The sequence below is a fragment of the Prunus persica genome, chromosome G2, assembly GCF_000346465.2.
Source record: "Prunus persica cultivar Lovell chromosome G2, Prunus_persica_NCBIv2, whole genome shotgun sequence".
NCBI classification, from domain to species: Eukaryota; Viridiplantae; Streptophyta; class Magnoliopsida; order Rosales; family Rosaceae; genus Prunus; species Prunus persica.
In genome coordinates this window covers 4,740,440-4,757,814 of record NC_034010.1, presented here as the reverse complement: position 1 = coordinate 4,757,814, position 17,375 = coordinate 4,740,440, and the positions used below count along the sequence as shown (strand labels likewise).

At 38.0% G+C, this 17,375-nt stretch overlaps 3 protein-coding genes across 3 annotated transcripts; 1 reads left to right on the top strand and 2 right to left on the bottom strand.

The window, feature by feature from the left end:
* On the top strand, positions 4,938–9,041 carry LOC109947231. The gene has a single exon (XM_020557148.1). It carries the CDS (start codon positions 4,938–4,940, stop codon positions 9,039–9,041), a length of 4,104 nt encoding a protein of 1,367 aa, XP_020412737.1.
* On the bottom strand, positions 10,276–11,094 carry LOC109947230 (putative disease resistance protein At3g14460). Its single transcript, XM_020557147.1, has one exon. It carries the CDS (start codon positions 11,092–11,094, stop codon positions 10,276–10,278), a length of 819 nt encoding a protein of 272 aa, XP_020412736.1.
* On the bottom strand, positions 13,008–14,534 carry LOC18787633 (putative disease resistance RPP13-like protein 1). Its single transcript, XM_020557146.1, has 2 exons — positions 14,237–14,534; positions 13,008–14,147 (listed from the first exon to the last, which is right to left on the bottom strand). Exons 1-2 carry the CDS (start codon positions 14,532–14,534, stop codon positions 13,447–13,449), a joined length of 999 nt encoding a protein of 332 aa, XP_020412735.1. The 3' UTR covers positions 13,008–13,446.

The following is a 17,375-nucleotide window of genomic DNA, read 5'->3' as shown; positions in this document are numbered from 1 at the left end:
TTAGGTGTTTTATACACTTGTATTTTCTACCTCGACTTCCCCCTACTTTACAATTTTAACTCCGCCCTCGATAGCTAACGTCTTACTAATGAAGACAACATGGGACCACTTGCACTCAAGCTGAAAGAGTCCCCTGTTTGGCTTATGGAAGAGTCTATCTGATAATGATTCCAAAGTTTGAATAGGAGCAAGTTGCATGAGAGATGCTACATTTTTGTTCGGTGTTGTTACGAGCACTTTACTTCCCTTTGCTCATGAAGTAGAGCAAAAGAAAAAGAAAAAAAAAAGAACCACTTCACCCCAAAAAAAAGAAAAAGAGAAAGAACAAAGAAGGTGACTAAGAGCACTTCCAGCCCCCCAAGCCCAGTTTCATACTCCAGCGCAGGAAATCCAGTCCGTGCAAGGCATGGGACCCACCAGCCCGGCAAGCCCATATGCAGAAATTGACTGGGTTGTTGCTGAAATACACGTGCCAACATTAAAAAAATTGAAAATCAGCCGCTGACGTCAGCGTTGACCCACCAGCCCACATTGCCCAATGGTTACAAGTCACATGGCTTCTCCTGGAGCCTCCGATCAAAAAATCTTGGCCAATCCAACGGTTGTCCAATTTTTGGCTAAAAAATTTGAAAAAAAATATCAAAATTTTAAAAAATATATATAAAAAAATTCTGGAAATTTTTTCTATACATACCTACCAATATTATTCACTTTCCACACCAAATTTAATTTCAAAATTTTATCCGAAAATGTTATCTTGATTTTTAGGTGAGAATTTTACGATAAATATTAACACTTGACAATCGAAAATCTTATTCGAAAAGTTTATCAAAATTAATTGTTTAAGTATAAAAAATAAAAAATAAATTTAAGTGAATAGTAATTGCCTTAGCCTTAGCCTTAGCCTTTTGGGGTGAAACCACAAATGGTAAGGCTGCCACTATTTATGTGAATAGTGGCAGTCTTGCCTTGCCCTTGCCTTAGCCTTAGCCATTTGGGATGGAGATGCTCTAATATTGAAGATGATGACGTTGCTTTGCTTCTTTCATTTTAATATCACAAACCCTGGAAGAAGCATGAAATATCAAGAGTTATTTACAAAAGGGACTTTTAGAATCAAGCCCAAACAATTCAAATATTATCAGATTTAACCGGATATTTTTGTATCATCCACTTAGGTCAATTGACGTTCATTACTTTTTTTTTTTTTTTAATGTCTATCTTGCCCTTGAGATAAATAATAGAAATTGTTGACTAGTAAGACTAGGGGTCAATCCTAGAGGGGGTGCAAGGTAGCAAAGGATTAAAGTGTGTGAGTTGAGTGGAGATGTGTAAGAACACTTAATCAGATGGGAGCCTGCAAAAAGACTACCAAGTTAGCATTTGTTGTGACTTAAAAAGGACATAAGTTGTGATTAAAAAAAGCCCTAAGAAATAAAGCAAAATAATAACAGAAATCAGACTACAAAACCCTTTTTCGTTGATTTTTCATCCAAATATTAATGATTTTATATATAAAAAATTCTCCAAATGACAAAGTTAGTCTTTGAGATTAAATTGCACATACATTTATTGAGGTTAATTTTGTCATTTGCACACATTTTTTAAAATGAAACCATCAAATTTTGGACGAACAATAAAAAAAAAAGGATTTTATAAAAACAATTTAAACCTTAGAGGGTGTTCATGTAATTTTCAAAACATTAGGGGTTTTTGTGAAAAGTCAAAAACTTGAGGGAGTATTAGTGTAAATAACTCTATATCCCAGCCGATATTGACTTTCTTTTACTGCGAAATTCTCTTTATATAGAATTTGGTTGTGTGTTTTTTTGCTTGACAGTGTAACTAATGTTATCTTCTTCTTTTTCTTTTTTTCCCTGTTTTCAAATTTTATTTATTCATAAGATTGTCAATTTATAATATAATCCTCACTTAATAATTTCTTTTCTTTCTTAATATTTTTATCAACTAGAGGCATTTGTGATATTATGAAAGGCATTTTTCCAATAATAACGTGCTCCTTTGACGTGCTTCCAAGTGGTCCTAAGTTCAAGTCTCCATAATACCCACGTGTGTAAAGATTAAAAAAAAAAACATTTCCCCGTGACAAAACAAATGCTCTCTAATGAGTATGGATATGAATTTTATAGCATTAGCATGAAAAGTTTAAAAACAATATTTAATTTGCCAAGAAATTTGAAGCTTCCTTACAGCAGTTAATAATTTTCATTAATCATACAATTTTTTATTTCTCTTTCTCATTTTTCTTCATTAATCATATAATTTTCATTTTTCTTCATTTTTCTAATTTTTTTATTTCTCTTTCTCAATCTTCATATATATAGAGAGAGGCAAAATGTAATCACTATTTTATATATATAAAATACAATTACTTGGTTAAATTATCAAAATTCATGTTTTTTATATTTGTTTTTTTGATGACCTTGTGAATTTGAGATGTGGGTCTTTGTTTTTTTTTTAAATTCTTTTTTTATTTGTCTTTAGTAATTTACACATGTATCTTTGCGCATCATAACCAATTCTCACATTATTGTGATCATGAAAAAATTCTTTGAATTGTCATCTCCTTCTCTACATTTTTTTTTGTTTTTTGTCTACATTTTTACCTTGCTAGTTATTAATCTACCACTTAACGGGTCAACCCGATACACAACTCGAAACCCGCACAGAAAATTAGCGACTCAACCCAACACGTTTATTAAATAGGTCAGGTTTGGATTGAGCATTCTTGACACGTATATAATCCTAACAAGACACAATATGACCCATTAAAAACAGAAAAGAAAAGGAAATGACTCCAGGCTGCCCTTTTCTCTCTCCCTCCCACCCCCACCCCTACCCCTGCAAAACATTGAATAAACATCCTAACATTACATGAAAGGAATCTAAAATATCCAATCATAACATGAATGAAATCTAAAAACAGAGAAAAGGGATTACTAATATACAAAAACTAGCGCTATGAGTGCGTCTGAACACGCTCCACGCGCTCCCTTTCCTTCTGCGTTCTCTTGCCCAGCTCTTTCAGATCCAATCAGCTTGAAGGCGTCTGCGTCTCCTGGCTTCAAGTTTTCGGCTCACCGGCCTACGGAGAGTCCTGCTATCATGAAGGATGGTTCATCCAAACGATTTCGTTCAGAGGATTTTGCGCCTCCTGGGAGCGATGATGATGGCATGAATCGGTCCGATCAAATCCCTCCCATGCCAGAAGTCAATTTCAAAGCTAAGTTACTAAGCTCTTCTTGTTTTGAATATACTGAAGGTATGGAAAAGGATGGGTTTTCTATTGAATCTGGTGATTATGATGTTAAGGATTCTCCTTATGGTCCTTCGATTCGGTTTTCTGAAAATGTTAAGAATAAGATCTATAGACCTTGGAAATGTTCTGTGATTATCCAATTTGTAGGGAAGACTCATACCTATAATTTTGTCCTTGCTCGGTTGAAGCAGCGTTGGAGACTTAAGGGACCAATGCAATTGGTTGATTTAGACAATGGGTTCTTCATTGTTCGTTTTGTTCTTGAGGAGGACCTGCTGTATGTGTTAACTGGGGGTCCTTGGGTTGTTGCAGGACAATATGTTGCTGTTCAAAAATGGAGGCCTAATTTTTGTGCAGCTGAGGAGCATGTCTCCCGTATTACTGTTTGGGTACGCTTGTCTGGTATGGGAGTTGAATTTTTCAATTCGGAGACTATAAAGTGTATTGGGGATTTGATTGGCTCATCGTATAAGGTGGATGTTCATACTGTAGGTCAGATGAGAGGTAAGTTTGCAAGGGTCTGTGTTGAAATTGATTTGAATAAGCCTCTCGTCCCTTATCTGGTTGTTGAAGGTAGGCCTGTGCGAGTGGAATATGAAAATCTACCTGTGATTTGTTTCAATTGCTGCAGAGTTGGGCATAGTAAAGAGTATTGTCCTTTTGCTAACCCTGTCCATAAGGCAGATATGGATATAACTGAGGATACTCATGATGAGATGCGTTCTCATCAAGTGGAGAAGTTACGTAAGTTAAGGCTTGATGATAATCAAAGAGGCCCAATTGATCCTACTGGGGATAAGGCAGGTTTTGGTATCTGGAATGTTGTGCCGACTAGAAAAGCTTGGAAGAAGAATTTTAAAAATGGGACTGCTGCTAGTGAAGATAAAAGAAAAGGTGCTAGCCCTGAGATTGTCCAAATGAGGCAGGAGAAGGTGTTTCATTCCAGCAATGCTTTGCTTCAGAAAGACAATAAGGAAGTCGGTCAAAGGGTTATTTCTGAGGCTGGGATCTATGATGCTTCTGGTTCTAGATTTAATATCTTGGAGAATGCTTGTTTTGATAGTGAGCAAAAGCATGTTTTCGGGACTTTGGAGAATCTTCTGTCGAATAATGGGAAGGCTATTCAAAGTAAAGATGATGATGGTGGGAATGATCTAATTCCTCCTAATAAGGGCAAGAAAAAGGTTGGTAGGCCGAGAAAAGTTTTGTCTGATATTTCAAATAAATCTTCTTCTAGGCCTGCTATTGTTTTGAGGCCTCGCTCGAAGACTTCTCCGCATGATTCCACTATAACTTCTGTGTCTGAGCTGGACCAAGCTTTGTGTAATCTTAGGAGGCCTGTGACTAGCTTTGATAATGAAGGTTTGGAAACTGGGGAGGTTGTTGCTCGTAGAAATGATTTTTCTTCCAATACTATGACTCGAGCTCCTAATATTATCTCTAGGGTTTCTAGAGATGATGATCAGGATATGGAAATCCAGGACTTGAGGGGCTCTGAGAATGTGCAGCTGGATTTTAAAGTTGGTAAAGCTCTTATCGCTGATGTGTCTGCTTGTTGTGCAGAGGATGGCAAGGCTCAAGGTCTCAAGGGTTTGGGGCCTTTGTCTGCCAATTCTGATTAGGTCTTTTTTGACCGTCTCCTTTTCCTTCCATCATTATGATTGGTTGTTGGAATATTAGAGGGGCAGGTAGTAAGAGATCTTTGCTTGCTATGCAGGATCTTAAGTATAGACATAAGTTGGATATGTTGGTTATTTTGGAGCCTAGAATTAGCTCCAGTAAAGCTCGAAAAGTCATTTCTCAACTTGGCTTCCCTAAAGCTGAAATTTCTGATGCTGTAGGTTTCTCTGGTGGTATTTGGTTGCTGTGGGATGATTCTAAACTCAACTTGAGAGTCATTCATTGTATGGATCAAGCTGTTTCTGTTTGTGTTGAGACTGCTGGAGGTACTTCTTGGATTTTTACTGCTGTGTATGGGCACCCTTGCCCGTCTAAGAGGTCTTATCTTTGGCAAAACTTATCTATTATTGCTGCTTCTTGGAATCTTCCTTGGGTTGTCTGTGGGGATTTTAATGATATCTTGTTTGAGGATGAAAAACTTGGAAAATTATCTGGTAAAAGTAGAGGGTTCAAGGACTGGTTTGATCAGCATGGGCTTATCGACTTGGGTTTTTTGGGACCCAAGTTTACTTGGGTTAATAAGAGATTTGGTGGTGATTTTGTGATGAAGAGATTGGATAGGGCTATTTGTAACAAGGAGTGGAGGGTGTTTTTTCCTGAAGCTTTCGTGAGGCATCTGCCTAGAAGATGCTCTGATCATAGTCCTATTTTGCTTAGCCTTAATTCTGATAAGATTCCTTCTTCTGAGCTTAAACCTTTTAGATTTGAGGCTATGTGGCTTAAACATTGCTTATTTCCTGAGTTCATCAAAGCGGAGTGGAAGAATTTGGAAGGTTCAGTTTCTAGTAAATTGGATAATTTGATTCCCCTACTCCGGGAGTGGAATACTCAAGTCTTTGGTCAAATTTTTCAAAAGAAAAAGAGAATTCTTGCTAGGCTCCAAGGTATTCAAAGGTCTCTTTGTAAGGGTTTTTCCCCTTTTTTGAGCAATCTTGAGAAGCATCTGCAACAGGAGTTTGAGGATTTATTGGATCAGGAGGATGTGTTTTGGAAACAAAAATCTAGAGTTTCGTGGCTGCAGGGTGGGGATAGAAATACCAAGTTCTTTCACATTACGACCCTGGTCAGAAGGAGAAGGAATAGGATTGAAAGGCTTAAAGATATTAATGGGGATTGGATCTCTAGTAAAGAAGGTTTGAAAACGCTTGCTGTTGAGTATTTTCATGGGCTTTTTTTGGATGATGTTGTTGATATCATTCGTAGTCCTTTGCCTTCTCTTTTTCCTCATATTCCTGAGGCTGATTTGGCTGCTGTCAGTAAGGAGGTGACTGCAAAGGAGGTGCAGGATGCTCTCTTTGCTATTGGTCCCTACAAGGCCCCTGGTCCCGATGGATATTCTGCTATCTTTTTCCATAATTGTTGGTCTCTTTGTAGGAAAGACATTGAAGATTTGGTGTTTAAGTGTTTCTCTAGTGGTTCCGTTCCAGAGTATCTGAACAGTACTCTTGTTACTTTGGTTCCTAAAATCATTAATCCTCAGAGTATGCTGCAGTTCCGGCCAATTAGTCTTTGTAACACTTTATACAAAGTTGTTTCTAAGATCATTGTTGGAAGGCTCAGACCTCTTATGTGTAAGCTTGTTAGCCCTAATCAGGTTAGCTTTGTTCCTGGACGGCAAATTTCAGATAATATTTTCATTGCCCAAGAGGTTTTGCATAGATTCTATAGAGCAAGAGGTAAAACCGGGTATATAGCTTGGAAAATTGACCTCTCTAAGGCTTATGACAGATTGAAATGGTCTTTTATTGAGCAAACGCTTGAAGAAATTGGTATTGGGGAAACTTCTCTTCAACTTATTATGAGTTGTGTCAAGAATGTCTCCTACCGAGTTCTCATGAATGGGGAGCTTACTGCGAGTTTCAAACCTCAAAGAGGTGTTAGACAGGGTGACCCTCTTTCCCCTTACCTTTTTGTTTTATGTATGGAAAAGCTTAGTCACATCATTGCTGCTAGGGTGTTAAAGAAGGAGTGGAAAGCTGTTAGGGCAGCGAGGTCTGGGCCTTTAATCTCGCATCTGTTCTTTGCGGATGACTTGATTCTTTTTGGTGAGGCTTCTGTTCAGCAAGCTATGGTTATGAAAAATTCTCTTGAGGAGTTTTGTGAGCTCTCTGGGCAGCAAGTGAACTTTGAGAAATCTTTGTTGTACATATCTGCTAATACTAAGCCTGATCTTGTTGATCAAATTGAGCAAACTTGTGGTGTCACCAGATCCGTTGATATGGGGAATTATCTAGGAGTTCCCCTTGTCCAAGGGAGGGTTACCAAGGCTACGTATAAGGGGGTTCTGGTTAAAGTTCAGGCTAAACTTTCTGCTTGGAAAAGTCAGTTGCTTTCTATGGCTAGTAGAATCACTTTAATCCAGTCTGTGGTTTCTTCTATTCCACTATATACTATGCAGACGGCTAAGCTTCCTCAAGCTCTTTGTGATGATCTTGACAAGTCTTCTAAAAGTTTTCTTTGGGGAAGTAGTGAGAACCATCATAAAACTCACTTAGTTAAATGGGATACAGTTTGTTTGCCTAAACGTTTAGGAGGTTTGGGTATTAAAAAAGCTGCTCTTATGAATCAAGCTATGCTATCTAAAGCTAGTTGGAGAATTGTGGCTGGGGACTCAGGTCTTTGGGCTGCGATGCTCAGGAAAAAGTACTTAAAGGGTAGCTGCTGTTTCGATGCTTATGCTGATAATTGTACTTTGGCTTCCAGCTCTTGGAAAGGGTTAATCTATGGAGCTGCCATCTTGAATAATGGGCTGAAGTGGAGAGTGGGAGATGGCACTAGAGTCAAATTCTGGACTGATACATGGATTGGTGATATTCCGTTGATTGACACTAAGTTTCCCTTATCTGATCAGTTGGACAAATCTGAAACTGTGTCTAATTACTTTTCTAGGACTGGTTGGAATATCAATAAACTCCTGCAGGTTCTTCTTCCTGAAGCCGTTATGCGGATTGTTAGTATTCATGTTGATATTGAAGGGAATTTACCTGATACTTGTATTTGGGGTCCTACTTCAAATGGAGTTTTTTCTGTCAAGACTGCTTATGAGTTATCTGCTAGGTTTAATGATGTCCCTGGTTCTCCTTGGAATTTCATTTGGAATTTAAAGATCCCTCCTCGTGTTAAAATGTTCATTTGGCTTCTCACTCAAAAAAAGATCTTAACTAATGTGCAGAGAGTTAGAAGGAAGCTATCTAGAGACCCTTCCTGTCCTCTCTGTCACTATCATGAGGAGTCTTTGCAGCATCTATTTATTTCCTGTCCTCGTGTTCTTACGCTTTGGAGATCCTTCTATCTTCCTGAAGGATTGCTCAATTTCTTTTCCTCTGATTTTGATAGTTGGTTGAAGGAAAATTTGTGTTATAATGCTGGGCATTTATGGAATTTGAAGTGGTGTAGTGTTTTTGCTGTTGCTTGCTGGTTCATTTGGAAATGGAGGTGTTGTTCTATCTTTGAGCCTCAGTTCCAAATGCCTTGTCGTCCTAAGCAGAGTATTGTTGAGTATCTTCTGGAATGGGATAAGGCTAATAATCTTTTAAAGAAGACTACCTCTCAAACTCAGATGTTCCTTGCTTGGCAGCCTCCTCCTTGTGGCTTCTCTAAGCTTAATATTGATGGTTCTAGAGTGAGTGCCTCTGGGTGCATTGCTGCAGGAGGTATAATTAGGAATTCTGAGGGTAGCTGGATAGCAGGATTTTCTGCTAATCTTGGTCATGGTGAAGTCTTGGTGGCTGAAGCTTGGGCTCTATATTATGGTCTTAATCTTGCTTGGCAGATGGGTTTGCGCCAGATAACTGTTAATTCTGATTCTGCCCTTGTTGTTGATATGGTTAATGGAGAATGGGTGGACTCTCATCCTATGTCTGTGTTGCTTACCAAGTGCAGAGAGCTTTTGAAAAGTCAGTGGAATTGCAGCATTCTCCATGTCTATAGGGAGACCAATTTTGCTGCTGATTTTCTAGCTAAGATGGGTCATCATAAGGAGTTGGGTTACCATGAGCTCTCTTCTCCCCCTGATCTGATGCAGCCTATTTTAGATGCTGATAAGAATGGTCTCTTGAGGCCTAGATTTGTTTCTGTGTAATCTTTTTGTTCTGGGCTTTGCCCCCTATTTTACCAAAAAAAAAAAACAGAGAAAAGGAGAGAGATGATAAACAAAGCTTAAACAAGCTTCATTCAGTTATAAAATTTTATAATTGCTGAATGATCTCTCTCCTCAACCAAAGATCACCTGTTGATACTAAGATAATATACATTTGTAATGCAGGGCAACATTAATAACATAAATGTAGTACTTGGGAAAGTCCAAAGACTAATTAACGGTATGAACCCATTAAAAGTCCCTCTCCCAATGAATGGGAGTCCAGATTTTCTGTCCCCTCTTTGTCTCTTATCCAACTTTTTGACATGTGTCTTTTCACTTAATTCTAACCTAATAGTGTTAAACTTTAATAAAATTAAAAATAATGTTAGGGTTATGTGAGAAGACACTTGTCAAAAAGTTAGATAGGAGACAGGGAGGGGACAGACAAAATGGAGACAGAAGATCTGGAGGATAGTGAATGTGGCCCCAGTGAACGATAAAAACTTACAACTTAAGCTCACAGATTATCTATAGGCATCGAATACAATTTAAACTAGCTCAAAATGACAATTGTTTTTCTAGAAAAACAAAAAGGCTATATACAATGGTAAACCCTTCCCCAGAAATGACAGTAAAGTAACCTTGCAAATGAAAAGCTCTCCAAGAGAAGGTATCCTGTCCTGCAAAAAGACCACTAAATATTCAGCATTGTAAAAGTTAATAGGATATAAGTTGTGATCAGGAAAACAACCCCAATCAGAAAGAAAGTAAATAGAACGAGAATTCACTGAGCAAAGTAATAATAGAAATCAGATTTGAGTTTTTGTGTAAAGCACACAAATTTGTCTTTCTGGAAAATGATTTGCCAAAAAGCATGAGACCAGTAAACAGCGGTGACAATGTAATTGACAAAAAGCAGTGATTATGAGTTATGTACAACATGGTTTTTTTATCAAATGCCTGAAATTATTTAACCGATACTGAGAACAAAACAAAAGTTTGTGTATTTTGGTTTATTTGGATTGAATTTGGGCAATCCAGTATTTATTTCAGTTTTTTGAATTGAAAAAGAGTATTTATTTTTGGTTTTGTACTGAATAAGAAGAAAACCAGTTAAAGCAGTTATTAGTACCTGACTTGTTTGTCCGTGAAATAGAGAGGTCAATAATCATATCATATAATCACATAGGCCAGTTATGTTGACGCAAGGAATGTGAGATATGTTGGCCCAATCTTATCCTGTCTTATTCTCATACCTTTTCTCTAGGGCAGAACAATCGGAGATGCTCAATGAAGAAAGAGATGGCGGCAAACCCTCTTCTGGCAGGAATTCGAGACTCGGACAGCTATAAATATGAAGCTGTTGAAAACAAGTGAGGTGTCGAAGACGAGGGAGGAATTCGAGACTATCACACCCACTAATATGTAGTTGTTGAAGAGAAGTGAGGTGTCCAAGTCCGTTTATGTCCAAAGATTTCAGACTTGAGAGTGTATTGATGTGGAGAGTGTGAAGATTGGGAGGGAGCAGCTGTTCCTTGAACAACCTCTCCAAGATATCATCACTTCCCCTGCCACCAATTGAAAATTCTTCAAGGGAGAAAAGTCCTTGCAAACCCCAGTACTCTCCCACTGATGAAGGCCTCAGTCTCTCACAACAATTATCAATGCTAAAATCTCGGAGGTTGGGAGGCAAGCCACATTCCGCAAATGACACAAGATTTGGAAGATCATATATAACCAAACCTCGAAGGGCTGTGAGGGTGTGAATGCGTTCAGGAAATGACTTCAAATTGTTGCATCCATTGATCATAAAGTGATTCAAGTTGGAAGCGGGCAATCCTCCCTGGGGAAAACACACCAGATTTGGACAGTCTTCGATATACAAGTCTCTGAGATTCTTGTCAACTCCTTCAATCGAAAAGGATTCCAGATTCTGACACTTCCGAAAATTAAGAAACCAGAGTTTGGGAAAAATACCCAAAGGGAAAGTCCTCATTGAATCACAGCTCTCTATTATGCCCAGTCTCTCGAGCGATGTCAGTTTGGCCAACATCTCATGAGGTAGGAATTCTAATCTCCTACAACCGTATATATGAAGTGCTGTCAGCGTAGTGGGCAGGCCATCTTTTGGGAATGACGACGGGGTTGGACAATCATGAAGAGCCAAATATTGAAGACGATTGATGTTGGGCAAGCATTGTATGTCAACAAAATTTTGAATGTCAAGTTCGGACAGGAACCTTGTCTCTATAACTGATAATAGACTTGCTTGGCATCCTGTTGATTATTGCCTCAAACCAATAGTCAACAATATCGGCAAATTGACAAGTTGCAATGTGAATGCATTAATTGGCTTTTACAATAGTCAAAAGTGATGGCTATTGACAAGTTGCAATGGGAATGCATTAATTAGCTTTCACAAATGGTGGTAGGCTATTGTTGACTTGCCTAACCTTTGGCTTCTTTGAGAAGCCACTTCCTTTTGGCTATAAATTGGAAGCAAATGGTTTCATTTGAAGAAACCAACCAAGTATTGAGTAGAAGAGAAAAAATAGCAAGAAAGGCATTTTGCCAAAGAGAGAAACAAATTCTCTCTAGTTGTTCTTTGCTTTGTATCATTGTTTTCTCTTCCTTTGTGAGTGTGTGAGGTTGGGTGTATTTGGGTCTTTGGGAAATTGAGTGGTAAACACTATTGTATATCCCCATTGATTATAGTGGAATACTCCGTCGTCTCCAAACTGGATGTAGGCAATTGCCGAACCAGTATAAATCTTGGTGTTCTTCTTGTTGTAATTTTCTGTTCATTTTTTTTTCTCCTGCCAGTAGTTGTTTATTTTTCACTCACAGTTGGTTGACGCTTCCGCACAACACATCCATCTTCTATTTTCAATTCTTCTAGAGATTTGTAGGAGTACATGTTAAGGCTACTAATGGTAGTAGTAGTGGCCCTTTGATCATGTAAAACCCCACATCCAGACACGCTAAGCTTCTCAAGGCAAGTTTCCTCTCAGCTTCGGACACTTTTTTAGAATCAGCTCCATAAGACAAGGAAAGTCTGGACGGTATTGATCTCCACTTCCACTTGGAATCCATTCCTCCCAATCTGGCATCTCCTCAAACCCCAGCTTCTCCAGTGATTGAAATGGCTGAATAAGAGAAGCCCCATTTCTTCCTTTTTATACAGAGCTCTTTAAGAGCGGGCAACTCCCCGACTGGTGGCATCGACCAACAATAACTGCAATCACTGAGATGCATGACTTGTATGTTAGAGAAGGACGAGTCTCCTAACCAATTCGGGAAGTTGGTTCCGCCATAGAATTTGATGGTTAGTTGCTCCAAATTCACGCAAGGCTGGAGCTTGTCGAGTACATCTTTCTCTTTCTGAGAATCATCTATGTCCTCTGCACCCCATGCCAACTCTAACTCCTTGAGATCTTTCTTATGCTTCAAATTGGCTTTCAAGGCATCCCTAGCATCAACTACATTTTGCAGCTTCAGAATTGAAAGTTTTCCTCCAAGATGCTTCAACTCCCTCAATTCTCCGATGCCTAACCCATTAGATTTGCCCACAACAAAACCAGTCAATGTTCTCAAACTTTTTAGTCTACCCATTTCTACTGGCATCTCTGCAATTTTAGTTCCATTGACATCAAGATGATGTAAATTACTCCCCTCATGTCTACGGGCAATTTAGTTAGAGACTTGCAACCTGCCAACATTAATTTCTGTAAGTTTATCAATTTTCTTATGTCTGTGGGCAATTCAACGAGAAATGAACAATCTGACAATAGTAATGTCTGTAAATTGTAGAGATTGCAAAGTACACTAGGTAACCTTCGAATTGCAGTATGGGAGAGATCCAAATAGTGCAAGTGAATGAGATTTTCAATAGTATCAGGTAACTCAGTGACATTTTGATATTGTGACAATGATAACACTCGTAAGCATTTGAGTGATGGCACCAAATCTTGTAGAATATTTTTACTTACATAATACGGATTATATAAAATCGATAAGGGCTTAAAGAGGTAGGTAGGAAGGTCCGCAAACACTTAGCCTCATTTAATGGCTCAAATTTAAGAGCGATATCAAATTCTCCCCTAACATATGACAAATAGCGAACTCTTTCTAATTCATGTGATTCCCTCCCTTCCAACCTGTAAGAAACTCCCTTAGACATGAACGCAGCCAAGTCATTGATGAGATCATGCATGGTGAAACTTGATTTCCATGACTTTTGAAATAGTGATCGGGATAATAGTTCATCAAAATATTCCTTAGCCACCTCTTCCATTCTTTCACCATTCTCATCTTGAGGAATTAAACCTTCTCCCATCCAAAGAAAAACTACATCTTCTATCTTGAAACTATAGTCCTTTGAAAAAATTGAACAATAAGCAAAGCATCATTTTAACTTAGCTGGAAGATAATGGTAACTCAATCCTAGAGCTGGAAGAATATCACTTTTCTCGTAAGGTAACTCCCAAATGTTGTTGTTTAATACTCTATTCCATACCTCAGAATCTATCTTGCAACGTAACACACCGCCAAGTGTTTGTACAGCTAAGGGCAACCCATTGCACTTGCGTGCAATTTGCCTGCCGATTTCTTCCAAGCTTGGATGTGAACTAGAGCTTTCATTTCCAAATGCATGTTTTGCAAGTAACAACCAGCAGTCTTCATTCGACAATGGTTCCAAGAATTGAATAGGAACATTTTGCATGACAGATGCTACATTTTTGCACGTAACAACCAGCAGCTTCATATTAGGATCAATCTTTGAGTCTTCTGAAACACAAGCCCATGCTTTAAGTGTAAAATGTTCTTCCACCTTATGGTCATTGTAAAGCATTCGAGCAAGGGTTGTCTTGCCAACCCCACCCATTCCAACAATGGTAATCACAGACACATCATCCTTACTTGCATCATCGGATAACAACATTTTTGATAAATTTTCTTTGACTTCATCTCTACCATAAACACAAGGTTCATGAACCAAGGAAGTTGTTGGAGTTTTTGTGAAACCTTCCTCCCAACTTCTTCTCTCAGACCAAGAGCACTTTTCAGCTGTACAAAGTCTTCTAATCTTTGTAACAACTCTTGTATCTTAACATTCATGCTCTGATAAGAATGGTTATGAGAAGTAGAGAGGAAGTTCCACACCTTATTGGTTAAATTGTCGATTTGACCATCACCTTCGAGCTTGCATCGCAAAGCTTCATAGTTGATCTCATCCAGTAAGTCCTCCGCATCAAAGACAGCGTGCTTGAGCTCGTCAAGCCACTCTCTCACAGCCGGGTTCTCTCTTTGCTTCTCCCCTGCATCATTGAGCACCACGTTCAAGGTCAACAGTGTCACCTTCAGTTTCATGGGGAGAGGTTGATCCAGTTTCTTCTGCCGAAATAAGTCAATGAACTCCCGTGAAGTAAGTCTGTCACACAACACCTGGATGGAAGCAGAGATGAAGGCCTCTCCAATCGAAGCTCCAGCCATTTTTCTCTTCTCTGCAAGGGATTTGAATGAAGTAATATTCCACCGTATGCAAACAAAGAAACACAGGTCTGGAATTATGAAAGCTTTTTGGTATTGGAAACACAGGGAAGATGAAAACAAAGAAACACTACGTACTACATTATTGTTTTTGTATTTGTTTATTTCAATTTGTGTTATTATATATTCATATCTACTAATACGCGTAGAACACAATATAATACTAGGATTGGGTGGGTGGGTGAGAATATAATCTAGGGATATGAACAAGGGAGAATATCAATCTTTTGAAATTGATTAAGACACCCCTTAACTTCATTAACAAGATTGCCATCAGAAGCCTAGTCCTCCTCTTCTTTTCTCAACTGATGAATAACAGCTTGAGCATCTGATTCTACCAAAATAGTAGAAAAGCCTGCATCCAACGACATTTTCAATTCGAGTAGTAGAAAGCCGATATTTATGCATGTTTTGGAGACGTGGATGTGCAGAGAGGAAGGGCCATTGCCACCATAACTTTCCTTTCCTTTTCCCAAAGGTTTATAGCTCTTATTATTATATATTTACCCTTTTACAAAAATCGATAAAATCCTAACCCATTTTTCTCCTTTCTTGGAGAATACACAAGCAGCAAAGCAGACTTTCTCAATGCACTGCCTGTGAGTTTTTCTCTCATACTCCATATTAAACTATCAAGTTTTAATTAGGTTAATTTATTTAATTAAAGTTTTTTTTAGTAGTTCTCTTTTTTCTTTTTTCTTTTTCTCTTTATTTATGATTTTTTTTAGTTCCTGAAATTTTGATTTTTTTTTCTTTTAATAGATTTTAATAAGTCTTTCAATTTATGGATGAATGATTGCTTCGTTGCGTACATTGGGAGAGACATTTTTAATAGTATAGATGACGAGGTTGTTATGCAACGATTTCAAAATATGAAAACTCGTCGAGGACAATTATTATTGTAATGAATACACAATATGACACTACTACAAAAAGTGAAAAAGACGACCAGAAAACAACGACGGTCTAAGTGAAAACCGTCGTGGTTTTTAAAAAGACGACGGTTCTAAAAACACCGTCGTGTAATACCACCTTAGACAACTAAAAAATGGAGATTCAAATGGCTGTTCAAAAACAACGACGTACCTAATTAAACAACCGACGTCTATTTGAAACAGATTTCCGCAGTGTAAAATCAAAGCCAACAAAGAACGGCAGAAGTTATGAATCGACCGACGTAGAAAGTAAAGACGACGATTTCAATAAAAGCCGCCGTTTTTACTCATAAAATAACACGACGAGGTTTTCGTATAAGACGCCGTATAATTACAAACAAATCCACGGCTTTAAAATACAAAATATCGCCGTATTAAATTAATGTACAACGACGGAAAATATAAATATATCGACGTCATTCTCGTATAGTTCTACGACGTTATCTTTAAATCGTACTATAAAATTTAACGTCGTATTTATTCATTTTATACGTCGTACCTTTAATTTAAACCGTCGTCTTAATAAGAATTTTTGTTAACAATTTTTTTCTTTGATTTTCTTATCCTACGTCGGTAGATCTACTTAATGACAAGAATTGAAATAACCACGACGGTTTATATAGAAAACCGCCGACATAATCAGATTTTTCTGAGATCCCAAGGGTTACGAAATCTTACTAGATGGAACTCTGTTCCACATCATAATCTTAACAGATGACACAGATTTGCAATCAGAGAGACAACTTTTTGGAAGTTGATAATGTGTGTGCTTTTGTGTATCTACAAATATTATACCTAACGTCGTTGCAAATTTGCAATCAGAGAGACAATTTTCAACGACGGTTATATTATACCTAACGACGTTTAAAAAACAAATCAACGACGTTGTTTCAACGACGGTTATATTAAACTGAAACCGTCGTTGTTTCAGTTTCTTTAACAGTTTGGTCCTTTATCTTTCTGCAGGACTTGTATAGTTCAAAGCATTGACAATGTCTTCATCATATCTCCCAGCAACTACTGATTCGATTGCTCATGCTTTAGAGGCCATCTGAAGCCATTTCTATTCTTTATCGCATTCTTGAAACCCATCTTCTTCTTCTGAAGCTCTACGGATAAAGGAAGAGGCTATCACAAATCTGACGGATCTTCTTAGCCAAGAAAATCAAGCAGAGGAGCAAACTTTCCTTCGACAGCGAGTGGAGGCCAGGCTTGCATCTCTTTTGATGGAAAGCATGGAGTATTCAGAAGCACTAAGTGTCCTATCAGGCTTGATCAAGGAAGTGAGAAGGCTAGTTGACAAGCTTCTTCTTGTGGACATAGATTTGATGCGAGTAAGCTCAATTTCTCTTTGAGAAAGACATCCAAATTATTGTCTTTGAGATGTGAGAGACAGTGTCTCTGAGAGAGGAAGAACTTGGAACCCTAAATGTAAACCGAAAATGAATGAAAGCGACAAATTTATAGAATAAATTTTTAAAACCAACGGCGGTCCTTACAAAAAAACCGCCGTTTAAATTGTAAAATCAACGTCGGTATGACCGACGTATATTACAGAAATCCACGTAGGTACATTAATAAAAACGACGTGTTAAATAATCGACCATGACGCGAGTTATTACTAATGTACTTTAATTTTTGAGTTTACTACGACGGTACCTACAACACTATATGTAACCGCCGTATTATTTTTTTGAAATGGTTTTATATGTAAGCAACTTTTCGTCTACCTGACTTACACTTGCACTGTTTCCAAACCCGATTAAAAATTTCAATCTCCCAGAGAAAACTTTTTCCTTGTCAGAGCACTGTCAGAGTATCTCATCGTCTTCCTCTCGTCTTCTTCGTC